Consider the following 21,851-nt stretch of genomic DNA (forward strand, 5'->3'; position numbering starts at 1 on the left):
TCTGCTCTGTTTATTCATAAGATGCTCTTGCTACAACTCGCTGGGACTTGGCTTGTTTAGAACTCCTCATTCCATCCTTTCCATTCCTCTTTCTTCTGTCTCATACTGGTGACAGTGCTGGAATCATCTGCACATGTTCAGCATGACCTGGCCCAGAGACACCAGAGACGTGGTTCACTTGTCTCTGGACTGAGAGAATTAGCAGAGAATAATTATTAGGGTGATCACCATCACTTATCTCATCACCGCACACCAGTAACCAGCATTTCTGGACAGGAAGGCCCTTCCCCTCACAGGAACCCTGATTTGGATGGGAGAGCACCCAACTCAGCTCAAGGGATGCTGGATACCTCAGCACAAGCCAAGCCAGTCAGGTCACCGAATGCTGAAGGACCCGGTGATGGTGGTTTTGGTCCAACGAGTATCAAGTCCAAGACTTTTGTTCAACATTGTGGGATAAGAAAATTTCTGTCACAGAGTACTTACATTTGAAGAGCCAATTGTAAACACAACAAAAATATGAGACTGGAACCCTGGCAAGATAGGAAATGGGGTCGCTGTTTGGTTCACTTTGGTGAGTCCAGGTTTTTCTGCTCCCAAACGGAGTTCAGCCGCTTCCTCACCCTTGGCAACAAGCAGACCCCTCATCATAGTCCTCACCACTGGTTCTCTAGCCACCTATTCTAGGTCTACCTTTGCCTCCTGTCAGCTGCACAGGGGCAGCAGCCGAATCTCTCATATCCCTGGACCTCCCCTATTGAGTAATCGTTGATGATATTATCAGTATCATAAAAGTACCAAGAGTGGAGAAATGGAGATTCAATTACTGAGGAGCTCCTGGGGATCCAGCTCCTCTTGGTGTGATAGGGAAGAACTTTGGTATTCTGTTAGTTAGTCACTAGTGGTATATTGCCTATAACACTAATTATACATGATGGCACATCTCTGGGAACGCTGACTCCCAAGTAATGAACTTTAAGCTAAAATACCTTTGTTTAGCTCACAGGAAACAAGCCCACTGATGAAAGAAAGCAGGACAGAAGAAATTAACACAACCGTCCTGAGGCTGACTGGAACCAGGAAATGTTTGACTTTACTCGGTTCCCTTCTAGTATAAAAGTAGCCTGAATTCTAACTCAGGCGATGTGGTTCTTTGAAACATGAGTCCACCATTTTCTTGGTCTGCTAGCTTTCTGAATAAAGTTGCTATTCCTTGTTTCAGCAACTCATCTCATGATTTATCGGCCTGTTGCTTAGCAAGTAGTACAAGCTTGCACTAGGTAACACTGGCTGCACCACAGGCGTCACTTTCTTATTCCTTCTGCTGAGTCTTTGTGTGCGAGTAGGGTGATGGTGTCATTCTCTCCTAATCCAGGGCAGAGAAGGTGGTCATCTGTGGCATGCTGACACCTGGCTAGGGGGGAGCACAGCTCTCAAGGTCTGTGGGGGCACTGAGCCTCTCCTCCTTCCTTCCCTATGCTTTGTGTCTGGAAGGAAGAAACTCCAGCACCTGTGACCTGGACAGACCTTTAGGAAGATGCAGCTACTCCTGCTCCTCATGGCCTTTTTTCTGCCTCCTGGGCAGGGACCAGTGAGTGACCGCCCATTCCTAAGGGTGTAGCACATCTCACTAAATGTCCCGCAGTCCTGACCCCTCTGTGCAGCTCTAATTTCTGAAGCAGGTCCCATCCCAACGAAGAACACAAATTTGATGCCACACAGACACTCAGCAAGGGGAGGTGGCAGGCAAGACTGTCACTAAGATCTTTCATGGGTCTCAGCCTCTCTCTCACCAGCAGAAAAATGAGTTGTGCATTTGGTAGAGGATGTGAAGCTGCAAAACACAAGTAAGTAAAATTCCTCACACCAGCCAGGAAAAGACAACTCAGCAAACCAACCACAGATCAGGAGTTACCAGTGGACCAGGCTTATGAATCAGTGCGTTCCACCCTTCACACCTCTCCAGGATAGGAGGCAGTGTTAGATTGATCGATGGTGCCAGATGACAGCACCCAGAGCTCTCCAGGTGTCTTGGCTCTTTCCCAGGCCCCGAGCAGCTCACTTTCTGCCCCACCTCCCCCATCTCTCAGTCCCTCAGCTGCACCACTGTCTGCGGCAGAGCCCTCCACCCACCCTGTGACCAGAAATCCCAACAGCACTATCTCCAACAACCTCAGCCAAAAGTTAACGGGAGGCTACTTGTGCAGCCAAAGAACACTTTCTGAGATCCTGCATGCGTGATGCCCGAGGACATGAGGATTTTAGAAAACTCATCTCTATAAGTTCCTCGTGCAAACGCACATTAATTTCACAATATTCCTGAGAAAGCCCCCAGAAGCCCTGCACTCATGTCATTGAAAAGCACAAGACACAGTGTCACGCCCCCAGGGCTGTCTGTCACCCCAGTGTCCCCTCAGCTGCAGCCCTGCCCTGAGGTCGCCGCCCGTCCCGGCTCCTGGGCCGCATCTCCTGTGACTCCAGGCTCCTCACACCCCTGCTCTGCTCTCTGCAGCTCAGTCAGCGTCATCCTGGGGCCACGGCGTCAAGGAGCAGGAGAGGGTGCCGCAGGGCCAAGTGATTTTTTCCATGGAGAAAGATGTGTCCTTAAAGACACCATAGAGACATTTGTTTTACTAAGCACCACTTATTTAGGAGGAAGAAAATAGTTTCTCACCACTCTCTGCATAGAACTCCCTCATAAACCAAGTGCTCTATATTTGTGTAGAATGTCTCAATGTGTGCGGGGTCTCTATCTTGTCATCGATGTCTCTATGACCCCATCATTACCACACTATCTTCATAACTATGACTTCATTTGCTAAAGCAAGAGCTCCCATCTTATTCTCATTCTTTAAGACTGTCTTCCCCAATGTAGGCTATTGGTTTTCCATGTCTAATTAGAACCAATAAAGTTCTGTGAAATACTTCCTGAGTGCAATGAATCTGTAGATCACTTTTTGGAGAATGAATACCTTAAAAATATTGTCTCTTCCAAACAGGAACGTGCAATATCTTTATGATTCATACATAGTTATTTCACTGTTTCAATATTTTAATGTTTTTTTCAAATTTCATTTTCTAACTATTATCATATAGATAGAGATATAATTAATGTTTGAACTGATTTTCTGCCCAGAAAATTTGACAGTTACTAATTGTAATAATTTATCTACAGGTTCCTGGCTATTCTTGTTGTATATTATGTCTTGAATATTTACAATTTTATTTCCTCTTTCCCTATCTTATACCTTTTACTTCTACTGCCTGCTTAACTGTAGTGGCTAAAATCTCTAGTATATTATTGAAGAGAAATGATGATTATGGCTATCTGGGTGACCTTATATTGTTTGGCTCTCGACTAAAAAACATCGAATGTTTCATCATTAATTATATTGATTGGTGTGGGATTTTTGCAGGGACCATTTATCAGAATGAAAACCCTCATTTCTGCTCCTATTTTGTAAAGAAATTTTTAAAATTAAGGATAGTGAGTTTTAGTAGATGCATTTTCTCCCTTCAGTTGAATTATCATATGGTGTTTCTTCTTTCAGCAGTCAATATGTTGTGTTACAGCAATTGTGTTTTGAATGAAAGCAACTCATCCTCAGAAAAACCCAAACTAGAAATGATCTAATACTTTTGCTTATGGACTGATTGGATTACATCAATACCAGAATAACATTAACCCATAAAGTTCTCCTCCCATATTGTCATCACTGGGTTTGTCTTCAAGGTTTTGCTAGTCTCATAAGGGAAATGGGTAGCATCTACTTGCCAACAGAAATTGTACATCATTCTTTAAATTGTTTTCAAAAATTTCCAGGGAATTCTTGTGAGCGTGAGGCTGTCCTTGATGGACTATTTTTGAAAATGGAATCAATTCATGTAATGTTTTTAGGAAAATTCAAACTTCCTGAGTATGATTCTTTCAGTTATATTTTCTAGGGATTTGTAATTCCATGTAGATTTTCAAAATTGTTCACTTCCCTGTGACCTAGAGGTTAGCATAGATAAGATTTATGTATGTAAATACACATACATATATATCCCAGTTAAAACTCTTTCTTAGTTCACCCTCCCTGTGGCTATAATTTTCACTATCTCAATAGTGTCTTTCAGTTCAGTTCAGTTCATTCGCTAAGTCTTGTCAGACTGTGCGACCCCATGAATCACAGCACCCCAGGCCTCCCTGTCCATCACCAACTCCCGGAGTTCACCCAAACTCATGTTCATCAAGTTGGTGATGCCATCCAGCCATCTCATCCTCTGTCGTCCCCTTCTCCTCCTGCCCCCAATCCCTCCCAGCATCGGGGTCTTTTCCAACGAGTCAACTCTTCTCATCAGGTGGCCAAAGTACTAGAGTTTCAGCCTCAGCATCAGTTCTTCCAATGAACACCCAGGACTGGTCTCCTTTAGGATGGACTGGTTGGATCTCCTTGCAGTCCAAGGGACTCTCAAGAGTCTTCTCCAACACCACAGGTCAAAAGTATCAATTTTTCAGTGTTCAGCTTTCTTCACAGTCCAGCTCTCACATCCACACATGACCACTTGAAAAACCATAGCCTTGACTAGATGAACCTTTGTTGGCAAAGTAATGCCTCTGCTTTTTAATATGCTGTCTAGGTTGGTCATAAATTTCCTCCCCAGGAGCAAGCGTCTTTTAATTTCATGGCTGCAATCACCATCTGAAGTGATTTTGGAGCCCAGAAAAATAAAGTCTGACACTGTTTCTACTGTCTTCCCATCTATTTCCCATGAAGTGATGGGACCAGATGCCATGATCTTAGTTTTCTGAATGTTGAGCTTTAAGCCAACTTTTTCACTCTCCTCTTTCACTTTCATCAAGAGGATTTTTAGTTCCTCTTCACTTTCGGCCATAAGGGTGGTGTCATCTGCATATCTGAGGTTATTGATATTTCTCCCAGCAATCTTGATTCCAGCTTGTGCTTCTTCCAGCCCAGTGTTTCTCATGATGTACTCTGCATATAAGTTAAATAAGCAGAGTGACAATATACAGCCTTGACGTACTGCTTTTCCTATTTGGAACCAGCCTGTTGTTCCATGTCCAGTTCTAACTGTTGCTTCCTGACCTGCATACAGGTTTCTCAAGAGGCAGGTCAGGTTGTCTGGTATTCCCATCTCTTGATGTATTTTCCACAGTTTATTGTGATTCACACAGTCAAAGACTTGGCATAGTCAATAAAGCAGAAATAGATGTTTTTCTGGAACTCTCTTGCTTTTTTGATGATCCAGTGATTGTTGGCAATTTGATCTCTGGTTCCTCTGCCTTTCCTAAAACCAGCCTGAACATCTGGATGTTCACGGTTCATATAATGCTGAAGCCTGGCTTGGAGAATTTTGGACATTACTAGCGTGTGAGATGAGTCCAATTGTGTGGTAGTTTGAGCTTTGTTTGGCATTGCCTTTCTTTGGGATTGGAATGAAAACTGACCTTTTCCAGTCCTGTGGCCACTGCTGAGTTTTCCAAATTTGCTGGCATATTGAGTGCAGCACTTTCACAGCGTCATCTTTCAGGATTTGAAATAGCTCAACTGGAATTCCATCACCTCCACTAGCTTTTTTTGTAGTGATGCTTTCTAAGGCCCACTTGACTTCACATTCTAGGATGTCTGGCTCTAGGTGAGTGATCCAGTAATCAGAATTATCTTGATTCTTACATACTCAACAAATTTTTAATATAGATCAACTTATCCATCATTTTGATAGTCCTTTTTATATCTTGTATTTATTTGCTTTTACAAGGTTAAATGTATAAGGAAATTCTCCTATATTCAAAGTTTTCATGTTTTACCTTTCAATGAGTTAGAGAAAAAGTGTTAAGTGGTCAAGTTTATTTTTATTCACACATAGCCAACAGATTTAACTATATTTTCATCATTACTTACCATTTTGAATTTCTTTTCTTTTAATTTCCATTATGATTTTGCTTATGATTTACGGTAGATCCTTGAACAGGCCTCACATCACATGTAATCTGATATCCGGGCCACGCAGTGCATGGATTCGAGCACATGTGGTGTGAGGAGACCCCTTGGCTCACTGTGACTCTCCAGGCCGAATCACTATTGACCATGGGCTTTGTTTGTTTAACTAAGATGTTACTTTTCAAGAGGCTTGGGATCAAGATGTTTAGAAACAACAATTTTTTTAATTCCATGCCTTTCCACATTTGCATGGTGCAGATATGACCTCCATTGTGTGTCTCCCTCCCTTAATCTCACTGTTCTTATCTGATCATGATGGCAAGCTCTCCTCCACCAGAAGCAATAGAGCTTATCTTCAGTGTTTCCCACAGTCTTTCACACAAAGAGGTCCAAGACGCAATCGCTGTGATGATCTAGAGAGCAACAGAAATGAAGACATTCTTTGATCTACCATCATGAGGCCCAGGTTTCTGGGGCTCAGGGATCAGAGATCTGCTGATGCAGTATCCCTACCACCCCACGGATAAGAACTTATCAGAGGCTTTCGTTAACTTCTTACTCCACTGAGACCCCAACACTTGATCAAACAGTGGTGTGACACTCTGAGAAGCCTCCTGTGATAACGGCCACCACAGCAGAGGAGATACTCAGGGTTAAAAGATCAGAAGGAAGCAGCAGCTGTTCAGAATCTGATCAGCCTTCCTGGAGAGATGGTCCTGTTCTTGCTCCTGGCAGCCCTTCTTCTGTTCCCCACTGGGGAGGCAGGTGAGTGATGGTCCCACCCTCAGAGGCCCAGACACACCCCACATGGACAGACCTGCTTACATGCTACACTCATGCACACTCTGGCCCTGGTCCATGTCAGGAAATTTCTGAACTCAGGTTGAATTTTCTCAAAGACCAGCAACCTTGGTCCGATCTCCCCTCTTCAGCCTTCGCCTCCATGAGCACAGCGGGCAGTCTGGAATCTTTCTTTCAGGGAAAATCATCGGGGGCCATGAGGCCAAGCCACACTCCCATCCCTACATGGCATTTGTTGAATATCAGGTTTCAGAGGACATTTTCAGCTGTGTGGGTTTCCTCGTGCGTGAGGCCTTTATGCTGACAGCAGCTCACTGCTTGGGAAGATGAGGAGCAGTGCCCGGCCCCCACCCTCTGTTGACCCCTTGCAGGGGACGTAGGAAGCTCTTCAAAGTCCAGGTGAGCGTTGGGGAGAGAGGGCCAAGTGCATGCCAGTGGCACATGAAGAGAAGCAACTGATCAGACCTGGAATGGAAGGAAGCCAAGGTTGTGCCCTGGACCCTAGAGTACACGTGTGAGAAATTCACGTTTCCCTCTGTGACTGTCAAGCTTCTGCATGACTGAACACCCTCGTGGACTCCAGGAGGTCCTCCCTGCCTGGGCTGCCAGAGACAGACAGCTCAGAGATGCTCAGCTCCAGGCCCATCGCCTAGAATTCTCTCCTCTCCAGTCCCACCCTGTCCCAAGCAGTGATCTTTCCTCCCAGCCTCTGGCCTGTATCTCCTGTGACACCTGCTCCCTCTCTGCTCTCTGTGCAGCTCAATCAATGTCACCTGGGGGCCCACAACATCATGGAACAGAGAGGATCCAGTAGGTCATCCCTGTGACAGGAGCCATCCGCCACCCAGACTGTAATGGTAAGACTTGGCCCAATGATATGTTACTTCTGGTGGGACGCATGGCTGCACTGGCTCTGGGACACTTTCCTCCCAGGGCTCTGCATCCCCCTGACCTCATTCCTGCCCTTCCTCCTGTGCGACCCCTTCTGTGGTGCGAGCACTGAGAAGAAGGCAACCCCACGACTGTTGCAGTCTCTGTGGCCATCACTAGGTGAGAATGCCTTTCTCTTCTTCAGCTGATGACGCTGACTTGACAGATGCAGTAAGCCCCACCAATCTGCCCAGAAGCTGGCAGAAGGTGAAGCCAGGTACAATGTGCAGTGTGGCTGGCTAGGGGCAACTCGGGATAGATATGCCTTGTGCAAACTACAGGAGGTAGATCTTAAAGTCCAAAGGGAGGAGAAATGTATCACTTGCTATGCTGGAGAGGAAGAATACTTTCTTGGTGAGATCCCCAGTGTTGTCCATGCAAAACCTTGGGTCAGCTGAGCTGGGAGGATGGGTGGCAGTGGGAATGAACCCCATCCCTGTGTCCCCAGACTGTCCTCCTATCTGGTCTCTGTCCTGTGTCCCTGGGGGGTGAACACTGCCCCAAAGTCATATATGGGGACAAGAGTATGGTACGCCTCCAAATGTCTACACCAGAATCTCCAGCTTTCTGTCCTGGATCCAAACAACAGTGAGACAGTACAAATGGCAGGGATCAGCCTGAGGTGCCCCTGGGATGGACCCTCCATCTTCCCTGGAATGGGTGCACTGGGCAAAGTGGGTGAAGGAGGGCTGCCTGGAATTTAATAAACTTTCCTCTCTTGAGCAGAAATCACTGATTCCTCTTTTATTTACCTAAACACATTTGTTAGGCATGTATTCTGTCAGGCAACCGTCTATTCACACCTGATCTTCCTCCTCCAGCACATACACCGCACCCCACCCCCACCTTCCAACTCTGAAATAAAAACTCCTGCTGTACCGACAGCCAGCTCCCTCCAGTCACATGTCCCCAGAGCTAGTCCCCATGCAGGCTGCCCGTGAGCTCCATCAGACAAGAGAGACCCCTCCTCACGACCCTCTTATTAACCATCCTCGTGTCTCATCCATATGCCCTCTTCCTCATCCACACTTACTCTCATATCCCTCATCCCAGTGCCCAGGGGGCAACAGAGGAGAATCCAGATTTGGAAGGAGGGCCACCTGAGGCTCTGGGGTTGAGGGGGGCACTTGTCCATCCTAACAGAAATGGGGGAGGTTTACAAAGGTGAAACTCACTGAATGCAGTCCCTCCCTGCATCAGAAGAGACAGAGGTGAGAAGTCTGAGAAAGTTTCAGGAGGGCTTCAGTATTCCCAGGCCCAGCTCAAGTGCCTGTCACAGCCCTGTCTTGGGGTCCTGGATCCAGGGCTCTATACAGCCTCTGGTGTCTTGACAGCACATCCTCCTTCAGCCCCAAGTGACCTTGAGGGAGCTCTTCCATCTTGGGCTGAGCCAGCCTCTCCCCACCTCCATTATTCCCATGTGGTATGTATATAAATATATTTATCTCTAAAGGAAAGTCATTGTAATAAAAAGTTTTGGATTCAGGGGTATCCTAATATTTCAAAGGTTTCTTATAACCTATAGGATATTGACTCAATTTTTCCTTCTATTTATCAATAATCTCTGAATTTTTATCTATGAATGCATTTGGGAAAGTTACTAACTTTTAAAACATGCAGCTCAGGGAAGGCTAGGCTGAAGGGGAGTGGTTTGCTGAACACTTGCATGGTGAGTGAGTTTTGAATGTGGCCAAATATATTTTGGATGGAAAAGCAAAAGACATCATAGTTAAATACAGAACATATAAATAAGAAAGTTAAAAGAAGTGCAGAATTCCATCATTCTCAGATCATCATTAATGCTTAAACATGTTTCGTTTTGCTATTTTTCTATTTGTTCATAAGATGTTGTTCCTTCAATTCACTTGGGATTGGGTTGTACAGAACTCCTCATGCTGTCCTTTCCATTCCTCTTTCCTCTGTCCTCATACTGGTGAGAGTGTTGGGGTCATCTGCACATGTTTAGGATGGCCTGGCCCAGGGTTATGTGAGGCATGGTTCTCTGGACACTGGACAGAGAATACTTTGTGGGGAGGTATTACTAGATTGAGCAGTATCTGTATCTCTTTCACTGCTCACCCGTCACCAGCATGTTTGGAGAGGAAGCTTCTTCCCACTCAGAAGCACTCTGACTTGGGTGGAAGAGCCCCCATCTCAGCCTGAGGGATGCTCAGTGCCAAAGGTCCCAGGGATGGTTTGTTTTGGCCAGTGAGTATCAAGTCCAGGACTCTATTCAGAACTGTGGGATAAGAAAAGCTCCCTATGTTGTGAAATATTTACATTTAAAGAGGTGATTCCTAACACTCCAAAAATGTGAGGCTAGAATGGTAACAGGATAGGAAACGGGATTGCTGTTTGGGGCACTTGGGTGTGTCCAGGGTACCTGCTCATAAGGCAAGTCCAGTCTCTGCCTTCTCACGTGGCACCAAGCAGACCCGCTTGTCTTGGTCCTCACCATCTTTCTCTCTACCCGCAGATGCTAAGTCTACCTCTGCCTACTGTCAGCTTCTCAAGGGCAGGAACTGTGTCTCTCAGATCCCTGGGCCTTGCTATTGAGTAATTACTCATGATCTCATCAGAATCATAAAAGAACCAACAGTGGGGAAATGAAGACATTCTTGATTCAGTCACTGAGGTGCTCCTGGAGTCCAGCCCCTCTACTGCTCTATTATGGAAGAATCCTTGCAGTCTATTAGATTAGTTACTAATGGGGTGTTGGAAACAAGTTTTAATTATACATGGTGGCTCATCTCTGGAATCCTGCCTCCCAAATAATGAGCATTAAGCTAAAATTTACAACAATTTACAACACAGGACACATCCTGGTCAGGCCCCCCAAGGAAAGACTGCAGGATAGAAGAAGCCGACACATCCTCTCTGGAGGCTGACGGGAACCAAGAAATGTTTGGTGCTACTCCCTCCTCTTATCATAGTGTAAAAGAAGCCTGAATTCTAACTTAGGCAAGACGGTTCCTTGGGACACAAGTCCAACATCTTCTTGGTCTGCTGGCTTTCCAAGCAGAGTCACTATTTCTCGCCCAAACAACTCATCTCTCTGTTTACTGACCTTCTGTACAGCAGGGAGCCTGGACTTGGTAACGCTGACTGCACCCCGGCCTCCGCTTTCGTGTTCTTCTTCTTGCTTTGTGACTCAGCAGTGGGAGAGCAAGTGTGGTGGCTGCCGTTCTCACCTATCCCACAGCAGAGAACGTGGACACACGTGGCGTGCTCACACCTGGCTGGGGGTGCACAGCTCTGGGAGGTCTGGGGGTCACTGAGCCTCCCCTCCTTCCTTCCTCTATGCTTTGTGTCTGGAAGGGAGAAACCCCAGCAGCTGTGACCTGGGCAGACCTTCTGGAAGATGCAGCCACTCCTGCTCCTGATGGCATTTCTTCTGCCTCCTGGGCTGGGACAGGTGAGTGACTGTCCCCATTCCTGAGGGCAGAACCCATCTCACTGAACCTCCTGCAGTCCTGACCCTCTGCTCAGCTCCAATTTCTGAACCAGCTCCCATCCCAAGACTACAAGTTTGATGCCACATAGACACTCAGCAAGGAGGGATGGCAGGCTGGAAGAAAGATTTTCACTAAGAGCTTTCATGGGTCTCAGACTCTCTCTCACCACCAGGAAAGTGGGTTGTGCATTTGCTGGAGGATGTGAAGCTACAAAACACGAGTAAGTAAAATCCCTCAGTCCAGCCAGGAAAGGACAACTCAGACAAACCATCCACAGTTCGGGAGTGTTTGGTGGACCCAGCTTAAGAACCAGAGAAGACTTCTCAGTGCCCCTCACCCTTCACTCCTGCTAGGAGATAAGTCCAGGGTGATTGATCAGAAGTGGCTAGGTGACATCACCCAGAGCTCTCTAGGTGCCTTGACTCTTCTCCAGGCCCCCAGATGTCCATTTTCTGCCCCAGCTCCCCTTGCCTCTCAGGCCCTCAGCTGCCCCGCTGTCTTTAGCAGTGCCCTCCCCCATCCCTGTGGTCTTGAATCCCACCAGTACTATCCCTACCAATCTCAGGCAAAAGCTAATAGGAAGCCATTCACTCGTGCAGCCAAAAAAAGCATTTACTGAGATCCTGGGATGCATTAGGCTCAAGGACATGAGGATTTTACAAAATCCACCTCTATAAGCCCCTAGTGCAAGCTTACATTAAATTCACAATATTCCTGAGAAAGCCCCCAGAAGCCCTGCACTCATGTCATTGAAAAGCACAAGACACAGTGTCACGCCCCAGGGCTGTCTGTCACCCCAGTGTCCCCTCAGCTGCAGCCCTGCCCTGATGTCGCTGCCCGTCCCGGCTCCTGGGCCGCATCTCCTGTGACTCCACGCTCCTCACACCCCTGCTCTGCTCTCTGCAGCTCAGTCAGCGGCACCCTGGGGCCACAGCGTCAAGGAGCAGGAGAGGGTGCCGCAGGGCCAAGTGATTTTTTCCATGGAGAAAGACGTGCCTTATAAGACACCATACTGCCATTTATTGTCCTAGCACCACTTATTGAGGAGGGGAAAGGATAGTCTTTTCCTCATTCTCTGCCATAAAACCTCCATCATAAACCATGTTTGATATATGTGTCATTCTTTAATCACTAAGTCATGTCTGACTTTTGGCACCCAGGTTCCTCTCTTCATGGGATTTCCCAGGCAAGAATACTGGAGTGGGTTGCCATTTCCTTCTCCATGGGATCTTCCTGACCCAGGGATTGAACCTGGGTCTTCTGCATTATTTGGTGGATTCTCTACTGTTGAGCCACCTGGGTAGCCCTTGATATGTGTGTATCATTTTCCCAGTATGTGTGGGGTCTCTTTTTCTTGTCCATTAGTCTATATCTCTATGCTCCATCAATGCCACACCATCTTCACTACTATGACTTCATTTGTTAAAGCAAGACCTACCATCTTGTTCTCATTCTTTAAGACTGCTTGGCTATTTTTGGTCATGGGTTTTTCCACATCTATTTTCCATGTCTATTTAGAACCAAGTAAGTTCTATGAAATACCTCTTGGGTGCAGTGAATCTATAGATCACTTTTTGGAGACATTTTAAAAATATTTTCTCTTCTAAACATGAACATGAAATATCTTTCTGTTTAAATCTTCTAAGTGTCTCTTAATAAAGTTTTATAATTTTCACCATATCTTTTCTTTAGGTTTATATTTACTTATCTGACAATTTTCATGCTTTAAATTTTTTTTCAAATTTCATTTTCTGACAGTATTACCATGTATATAGAATATAACTAATATTTATTTATTTATTTTCATTTATTTTTATTAGTTGGAGGCTAATTACTTTACAATATTGTAGTGGGTATATATTTAAATTGATTCTGTGCCTAGAAAATTTGTCAAACTCTCTTAGTAATCATAATAATGGGTCTGGAAATTCTTGGGCATTCTTGATGTATACTATATCTCAAATATTCAGTTTTATTTCCTCTTTTCCTGTCCTTATATCTATAAATAGAAGCTTTCCTTCTATTTTCTGCTTAACTGTACTGGCTAAAATCTCTCATATAATGTTGAAGAGAAATGATGATTATGGCTATCTGTGTGACCTTGTATTGTTTTGCTCGCCAATGGAAAACCATTCAATACTTCATCATTAAGTATAATGCTTGGTATGGGATTTTTGCAGAGACTTTTATCAGAATAAAGAGCCTCTTTATTGTTCCTATTTTGCTAAGAATTTTTTAAAATAATGGCGAATTTTAGTACATGCCTTTTCCCCCTTCAGGTGAATTATCATATGGTGTTTCTTCTTTCATCAATCAACATGTTGTTATAGCAATTGTGTGTGTGTGTTTTTTTAAAAGACTTCTGCTACAGCTTTATTAATCAGACACACACAAAACTGATAATCAGGAAAGCAACAGGTGTGGGAAGCAGAGAAACATATATACAGTAATTGTGTGTTGAATGAAAAGCAACTCATCCTCAGAAAAAACCCAAATTAGAAATGACCTAATGTTTTTGCTTATTGACCAATTTGACTTACATCAATACTGGAATAACATTAGCCCATAATGTTCCTCTCCTATATTGTCATCACTGGGTTTGGCATCTAGGTTTTGCTATTCTCATAATGGAGATGTTTAGCATCTCCTTGCCAGCAGAAATTGTATATCATTCTTGGAACTTTTATTCTCAGATTTCCAGTGAATCCCTGTGAGCCTGGGGCTGTCCTTGATGGACTATTTTTGAAAACTGAATCAAATTATTTAACATTCATAGGAAAATTCAAACTTCTTGAGTATGTTTCATTAAGTTACATTTTCTAAGGATTTGTCAGTTTCATGTGTTGCTGTTCAGTCGCTCAGCCGGGTCTGGCTTGTAATCCTGTGGACTGCCACCAGCCAGGCCCCTCTGTCTATGGAATTTTCCGTACAAGAATACTGGAGTGGTTTGCCATTTCCTTCTCCAGGGAGTCTTCTCTACCCAGGGATTGAAGCCATGTCTCTCTCTCTTTTTTCTTTTTTGAACCTATGTCTCTTGTGTCTCCTGCTTTAGAAGGCAGATTCTTTACTACTGATTTTCAAAATTACTGGCTTCCCAGTGACCTAGAAGTTAATATAGATATGATTTATATATATATATATATCTCCCAGACAAAAACTCTTTCTTAGTTCTCCCACCATGCGGCTGACTTTTCACTGTCTCAATAGTGTCTTTGGTAATCAGAATTTTATCTTTATTCATATACACCCAACACATTTTTAGTGTAGATGAACTCATCCATTATTATTGATGGTTAGTGCTTCTTATATCTGTATAATATACAATATTAATATTAATACAATATCTGTATAATATAATCTGTTTTTACAATGATGAGTGTATAAAGAAATTCTTCTATATTCAAAGGTTGCAAGCATAAACCATGCATTAGAGAAAGGATTAAGTTCTTTGCACCTCTGAGAATAAGTGATAACCTGCAGGTATTTATATATGCAGAGAGGATCTATAACTTTCATAAGACTTTCAAGTGGCCTTAAAACAATCCACAAAAGGTTGAGAATCATTAGAATTCAATTCTGACATTTTTGCAAAACTTTAACCTTGCTGTAGGGCTTTCTGAGGCAACACAGAGTCTTCCAAGTATTTTACGTGTGTCTGCCAACCCCCTGTGTTACTCTATAGAACTCTCCCATCCTTTCCTCTCAATGGTGAGTGTTCCCTTCTTCATGTCTCACAGGTAACACAGCAGTGAGGCGCCTCCTTCTTAGGAGCTAGCGCCCGTGGAGCAGAGATGGGTTTAGGTTGACCGGTCTATCCTGGATGAATAGGATCTGAGATGCTTTTCCACAGGGTCTGAGGGCTGTCAACAAAATCAAGTCACGGGGCTTTTTCTGCAGGCAGGGAAGCTTCTGGGACACAAAAACACTCACCTCAGGAGGAGGCAGAAGAATAGAAGCCATCCTCAGTGTCATGATGCACTGAGAGTTTGTTGGGGGCTCAAGTGACCTGAGAGAGAAATGGTCAGTGGCAGAGCCTCACTCTTCCCTTTTCTTTCTCTGGCCGTGCCCTCCACCCACCAGGAGCAGAGCTCCTCAGGGCGCTTGAGAGCTTCTAGAAAGAAGTGGGAGCAGCAAGGGTCTGGGTGGGGCTCAGGACCAGGGGGTGAAGACACGCAGGTTCTATTCCCCGAGGGAGGAGGAGGAAGCAGACAGGTCCCAGCCTTGGTGCCTGTGAGGACATCATTGAATGTGGTGGGTTTGGGGATCTGGGGCACAGTGCCCAGCCCCGCCCCGGTGCCCTGGGCTCCCATCTCTGTGGCCGGCACTGACTCAGCAGCTGTGCGGGCTATTGCACTGAAGGCTTCAGTTACTGCCTTCCCCCAGGTCCCTGGCCGTTGGTGGGCAAACCTCCTGGGCAGCTCTGGGTGATGAAACTTATCCCAGCAGCAGGAGATGGGACTGTGAATTCTCGAGCCCCCACCCCCCACCCTCACCTTTCCTCCCTCTCCCTGGGGCTCAAAGTCTGGCAGGAGGAAGTAGGGGCAGCAACTGACTGGGCAGCCTCGTCAGGAAGATGCGGCCGCTCCTGCTCCTGGTGGCCTTTCTCCTGTTCCCCAGGGCTCGGGCAGGTGAGTGACCATTCCCACCCTCAGGGGCCCAACTCCACCCCATAGACTCTGAAGCCAGACCGCCCAGACACTTGCTAGCCCTGTATCACTGGGCAGCTTGCATGAGTCCACAGTTTCTCAGCTTCAGATTCTGAGGGCAGAAATTATATCAAGCCTACCTGGAGAGTCGCTATGAGAGTTAAGAGACGGAGTGTACATAAAGCTCTCAGAACCACCCTGGCATGTACTACCGGCTGTATAAATGTGCTCTCTGAACTGAGTTTGCAGCCCCTGTGTCAGAGCCTAGGGGATCAACATACAGCGATTTCGGGCCCATCAGCCCATCTCTCGATCCTTAAATTCATGAGCTGGACTCACAGGCATCTGGAAAGTTCCCTGAGGAAGAAAGTGCCACAGAACTTCAGGGACAGGCCCCTCCAGAGGGCTCTGGGTTTGCCATCCCCACAGCAGAGAAACCCTCCTGTGAGGGCGGCCGCACCTGGCCCTTTCTTCCGGGCAGGTGGGAGGGCGCTGAGGCTGGATGGAGAGCCAGCAGCACTTCCTGCAGGGTCCTGGAGCTGCCCCCAATTCTGCACCCTGCAGACCCCATTCTCACCAACCACCAGCTCACCCTGCCCCTGAAGCATCTCTCCTGCTCCCCAACTTCCAGTCTTTCTGGAGCCACCAAGCTGATGTCCACACACCTGCCGGTGCAGAGATAATCCTAGTGCTTCCTTCCAGGGCAGATCATCGGAGGCCGAGAGGCCAGGCCCCATTCCCGCCCCTACATGGCATTTATCCTGATCCGAACTCCAGGAGGTCTGAAAGCTTGTGGGGGGTTCCTGGTGCGTGATGACTTTGTGATGGCAGCAGCTCACTGCCTGGGAAGGTGAGGATTTAAGGGACTTCTGGGCACCAGCAAGGCAGGTGCAGAAGAGTTCATGAGAGGAGTCTCTGAAACAGGGTTCTAGCCATGAGTGGGTGATAAAAAATGACCATGTAGAGCTTGGGGGACAGAAAGCAGGCCAGTGGGAATGGGGGAGGACCTGATCAAAAAAAACAAGAGCGGGAGATGAAATGTATGCACTGGACCTCAAATTATGACCTCGAGGTATTTTTGCAATCTCTTGTTGGGGAGGCAAAATTCAAAATCACTATGTCCTCCACCACCTCCAGCTCAAGGCAGGGGAGACCCACGGCGCAAAATTCAGCCCCATAGCCCTCCTGTCTCTCAGGATGAGGTCTGGCAACCCTGGGTAGTCACTTGACGTGTATTGCGGACCACAGTTCCCGTGGTTCAGACCTTACCTCTAGGTTCTCTTCCCTTTGCAGCCAAATGAATGTCATCCTGGGGGCCCACAACGTCAGGACACTGGAAGGCACGCAGCAGCGCATCCCTGTGCTCAGACCCATCCCCCATCCCGGGTACAGTCCGTGGAGCCACAGCAATGACATCATGTTACTGCAGGTACCGACCCTCTGGTTCTTCAGCTGGGCGGCTCGTTCCCCAGCCTGGGGGCTTCCAGTGTCCTGGGATCAGAGAGCGGGGAGCCGGGCAGACCCCCAGGGCGGTGGGGGCCTTCCTGTGTCCTGGGATCAGGGAGGGGGGAAGCCGGGCAAACCCCCAGGGCGGTGGTGGGCACGGGATGAGCATAGAATAGACAGTCCCTCAGTGCCTGGGCGCTTCTTATCAGCTGGTGAACAGAGTCCAGCGTAATCGATTCGTGAAGCTGGTGCCTCTGCCTCAGACTCAGAACAGACTCAGGCCTGGGACCCGGTGCACCGTGGCCGGCTGGGGCCTGACTGGTCCGAACACGAGAACAGACACGCTCCAGTGTGTGCAGCTGAGTGTGCAGAGGGATAGGGTGTGCAGAAGACGCTTCATGTCATACAACGGCCGAACACAGATCTGTGTGGGGGACCCGAGACAGAAGTCTGCCTTTGTGGTAAGACCACGGCATCTGCCAACACTGACAGGGGACCCTGGGCAGACCGGGCAGTGGGACAGACCACATTCCCATGGCTGCAGTCTGGGGCCTAGATCAGGGGGATGTGGGGGGGGCTTTCCCCCATCCATCCGGTCTCTGGGGGAATAGGAGAAGGACCAGACACACAGGATGTTCATGTGCAGTGTTTCCTGGGGCCGGTGAAGGGGCCTTGACCTGGGTTGGGCTGGAGAAGCAACCACAGTCAGGGCTGAAGCCCAGTGATGGGAAAATTCAGAAGCTTTTCTTCTGCACCCCACCACCCTCCCATCTCACACACAGCCAGCACTGGAAGGAGCTCTCCTCAACCCCTGTCTTCTCTGAGGGTTGGGAGAGGGCAACAGGAGTGGGGAGTCCTGGAAAACGGAGTGTCCCTTCCCTCCTCTGCCTGTGGGGGGACTCTGGTGGCCCCCTCATGTGTAACAATGTGGCCCAGGGCATTGTCTCCTATGGAGACAGGATGGGGACCCCTCCAGCAGTCTTCACCAGAATTTCCAGCTTCCTTCCCTGGATAAGGAGAACAATGAGACGCTTCAAAGAGTGGAGACCAGAGTGACATCCCACGAGACTGAGTCTCCTTCTCTGGGGCAGAGCCCACCCAGCTCCAGAGCATATCCCAGAGCCTTAATAAACGTCCTCGTCTGGAGTGGAAATAACTGATTTCTAATGTGTTCATTAAACATTATTTGTGCACAACAAAGTGTGCCAGAACTGAGGGTGAGCTTCATCAGGAAGATTGGGTCTCTTTCCCAGGACAAGTGAATCCTGATTCCTACTGTCCTGGGGTCAGCATGAGCTTCTTCCCTGCTCCCAGCCACCCATTCCTCCATGTCCCTTCTACCCACAGCCTGGGGAGGGATGGAGGGACCTACCTCTTCCCAGAGTAAGGTTCCCTGCTCTCCACTCTACCAGAGCTGCCCCCTTAGGTACCTGAGAACCACATGCCATTGGCCTGGGTAGGATAAAAGACAAAGGAACGGTTGAAATTCCATACGAGGCTCAATTTAAGAGTAAATGTGGCAGTGCAAATCACTGGAAAACAATGAATTTTTAATAGATTGCAATGAAACAAATAGTCATTTGGGGGAAAAAAGATAAAATCGGGTCCACATCTCATCATAAACCTAAATAATACCCAACTGGGATCAAAGATCTAAATGAAAACATCAACAATAGGAGAAATAGAAGAAAGAAAAAAATTTACTTTCTTAAAAATATCTAACAAACACCCATATCAAAGCTGTGCTATTCACAATGGCCAAGAGATGGGAGCAACCCAAGTGTCTATGGACAGAGTCTTTCTCCAAAACCCTTTTCCACACCAACCCACTGTGCTGTAGACCAATGTTCTCATTTCTATGTGATGAGGGTCTCCTTCTGGGATTGTTAATCGACAATTATACAAAACTCCACATAATATGTTGGCTAAAATAACATGACTTTTACTGTAAAGATTAGCCTGTGACTAATACACCAATATTATATTCAAATAGTAGATTTCTGAAGTCACATAGTTTAAAACCATGTTTTAACACTTTAGGGTAACAATAAAGAATCAACTAGAGGTTCTTCTATATTCATCAAAATGTTAACTGGGTTTCCCTGATGGTCTGGTGGTTAAGAGTCTGCCTGCCAATGCAGGGAACAATGGTTCGATCCCTGGTCTGGGAAGATCCCACATGGCGCGGAGTAACTAAATCTGTGCACCGCAGCTACTGAAGCCCACATACTTAGAATCCATGCTCTGCAACAAGAGAGGCCACCACAGTGAGAAGCCTGTGCATTGCAACAAACAGTAGCCCCCACTCGCCACAACTAGAGAAAGCCCGTGAGTGACAACAAAGAGCCAGTGCAGCCAAAAATAAACAAATAAATCTTTATCACTGAACACACATCAAATCCAACTGATATATACAAAAATGCTTTGGTAAATGTGATCATATTTTTATAGATATATCTTGCCAGAATTCCATTTGCTTAATATTCAGAGTGAATCATTTATCAACAAAATTTTAATCAGTGATACATCTTTGAAAGTAATCAGTCATTTTTTCCCTTTATTTGCTACCACCCACCCATAGGAATTATGTCTTGCTTGTATGTTCTAGGGGAAAACAATCTCATTATTAAATGTTTGCATTGCCAGGTGGAAAGAATACTTGACGGTGGAAGGGGGAGGCAAGAGCAGTGGAAGAGCCCCCATACAGTCCTTCCTAAGCTCAGTGACATTTATTTTGAGCCCCAGAGCACCACCCAAGTCAAGACTCAGTCCTCAGGAAACTCCCAGTGCAGACCCATCTCCCCACCTAAGGATATTCCAGCTATTGAGCCCCTTCAAGGCAGCTGACTGCCTTTAGCAGCCCTGCTGGAAAGGTTTCTACAGACCTCACCAGGCTCACCTTCAGAGGACAATTCTCTTTTTGGCCATCCCCAAAGTCAGGTCCACCACCTCTCACAGCTTAGCTCCTCTCCTATTAAGTAAATCTCAGCAGCAGAAGTTTGGCATGGGTCCAAAGTTTACTTAAGGAAAATATTCCTTGTTGTGTTCTCCGCAGGCACTGGACTCTGATCTCTCAAGTACTAGCCAGTCCTCTCTCAATCAGAAGGTATTGTTCTTCTATTTTCTCCCAGTCCCACTGGCCACAGACCATTCAGCCTGCTGCTCTCAAATCTATCTGGATCCCGTGGCTTGGTCTAGGTCTTGGTCTAAGTTATCCCATCTTTTTATCTGAAATGAAATCTGTCTCCCTGGGGCTTTCTAGTCATCCATACACCTCAGTGAATTATAGTGTTTTACTAACTTCAGTTTCTTCTGGAATCTCTGTGTTACTGTGACTTATCAAGTTATTTAAACTCTGTGAGAGTTCCTTTGTCATCTCTGGATTAAGGAATCCCTAAAGAATTCTGAGGATAAAATGACACAGTACATTACAAATTCCTTCCAAAGTACCTGGTGTGTAAAAAGATTTCAATAAATATTAATCATCACTTCTCTTTCTTTACTTCTTCTGTCCCAGCTCTGGAACCACAGGATGTAATTCACCTCAGGTAGTCTGACAGTCCTTAATTTAGCGGAGCTATCATGTCTAGTGTCCTGTCAGTGAAACTCTCTTCATCTGAAAAAAATAACACCTCTAGCTCTTCATCTCAAGAAGGCAATGGCAACCCACTCCAGTACTCTTGCCTGGAAAATCCCATGGACGGAGGAGCCCGGTAGGCTTCAATCCATGGGTTGCAAAGAGTTGGACCTGACTGAGTGACTTCACTTTCACTTTTCACTTTCAAGCATTGGAGAAGGAAATGGCAACCCACTCCAGTGTTTTTGCCTGGAGAATCCCATGGACGGTGGAGCCTGACAGGCTACCGTCTATGGGGTCGCACAGAGTCGGACACGACTGAAGCGACTTAGCAACAGCAGCAGCAGCTCTTCACCTATTCTCCTAAAGATATTCAGGAGTCCATTCACCTCCTAGGATCCTCTCTTGTGGAAATTCTACTCCAAGTCAAAGACTGGGACCTCCTAGACCAAGCCACAAATTGAGTTTTCTCAAACCTCAGGATCAGGACTAGGGCTGTGGTTTCTGGAAGCAATTCCACAAATATTTCCACTGCGTCCTCCATTCTTCTCAATACGTGAGGGTTGTAGAAAGCCTAGAGAAGAAATGCCCAGGTGGGGGCAGTCACTTTGAACTGGGGCTATTCTTTGCTTGAAAACAAAAACAGATGCCCTCATCAGGCTTCGGATATCTTTCAGTTGTCCCACATGAGCAAGGATATTTGCTTCTCACCTCTTTCTCTAGCTTACAAGATGGCCCAAAGTTTGGAGAGCGAGGCCTCTCTAGCCTCCCTGTACACATGCAGGAAAAGGTAGGAGGAACCATGGCTTCAACCTGGTTGTAGGAGGCAGGATGAAGTCAGGCAGGCTTGTTTGTGATGGCTTGTTCCCTCCGCAGCTCCCTCTCCATCCCTATTCTCTTGCAGTCTGTTTGCACAGGTTTTGCCTGCTACCCATTAAGGTGTAAGTGATAAATGAGGTTCAAGACTGATAATGTGATCATGCTCAAGGCTCTTGCATTTATTTATACAAGAATCTCTTGCAAATTCATGGGATACAAAGTAGAATGGTGA

At 46.4% G+C, this 21,851-nt stretch overlaps 1 protein-coding gene across 2 annotated transcripts; it reads left to right on the forward strand.

The window, feature by feature from the left end:
* Nucleotides 1-6,591: 6,591 nt before the first annotated feature.
* LOC122706842 (cathepsin G-like) lies at nt 6,592-20,528 on the forward strand. 2 transcript variants are annotated; one of them, XM_043922358.1, is made up of 7 exons: nt 6,592-6,710; nt 7,505-7,603; nt 10,995-11,091; nt 16,480-16,627; nt 17,071-17,206; nt 17,433-17,684; nt 19,870-20,392. In XM_043922358.1, the coding sequence occupies exons 2-7, from the start codon at nt 7,601-7,603 to the stop codon at nt 20,068-20,070; spliced, it is 837 nt and encodes a 278-aa protein (XP_043778293.1). In that variant the 5' UTR covers nt 6,592-6,710; nt 7,505-7,600; the 3' UTR covers nt 20,071-20,392. The 2 variants fall into 2 exon arrangements, with proteins under 2 accessions (XP_043778293.1, XP_043778294.1); XM_043922359.1 differs by lacking the exons at nt 6,592-6,710; nt 7,505-7,603 and having other exon boundaries at nt 10,821-11,091; nt 20,279-20,528.
* The last annotated feature ends 1,323 nt before the right edge of the window (nt 20,529-21,851 follow it).

The sequence above is a fragment of the Cervus elaphus genome, chromosome 13 (assembly GCF_910594005.1).
Source record: "Cervus elaphus chromosome 13, mCerEla1.1, whole genome shotgun sequence".
Lineage (NCBI taxonomy): Eukaryota > Metazoa > Chordata > Mammalia > Artiodactyla > Cervidae > Cervus > Cervus elaphus.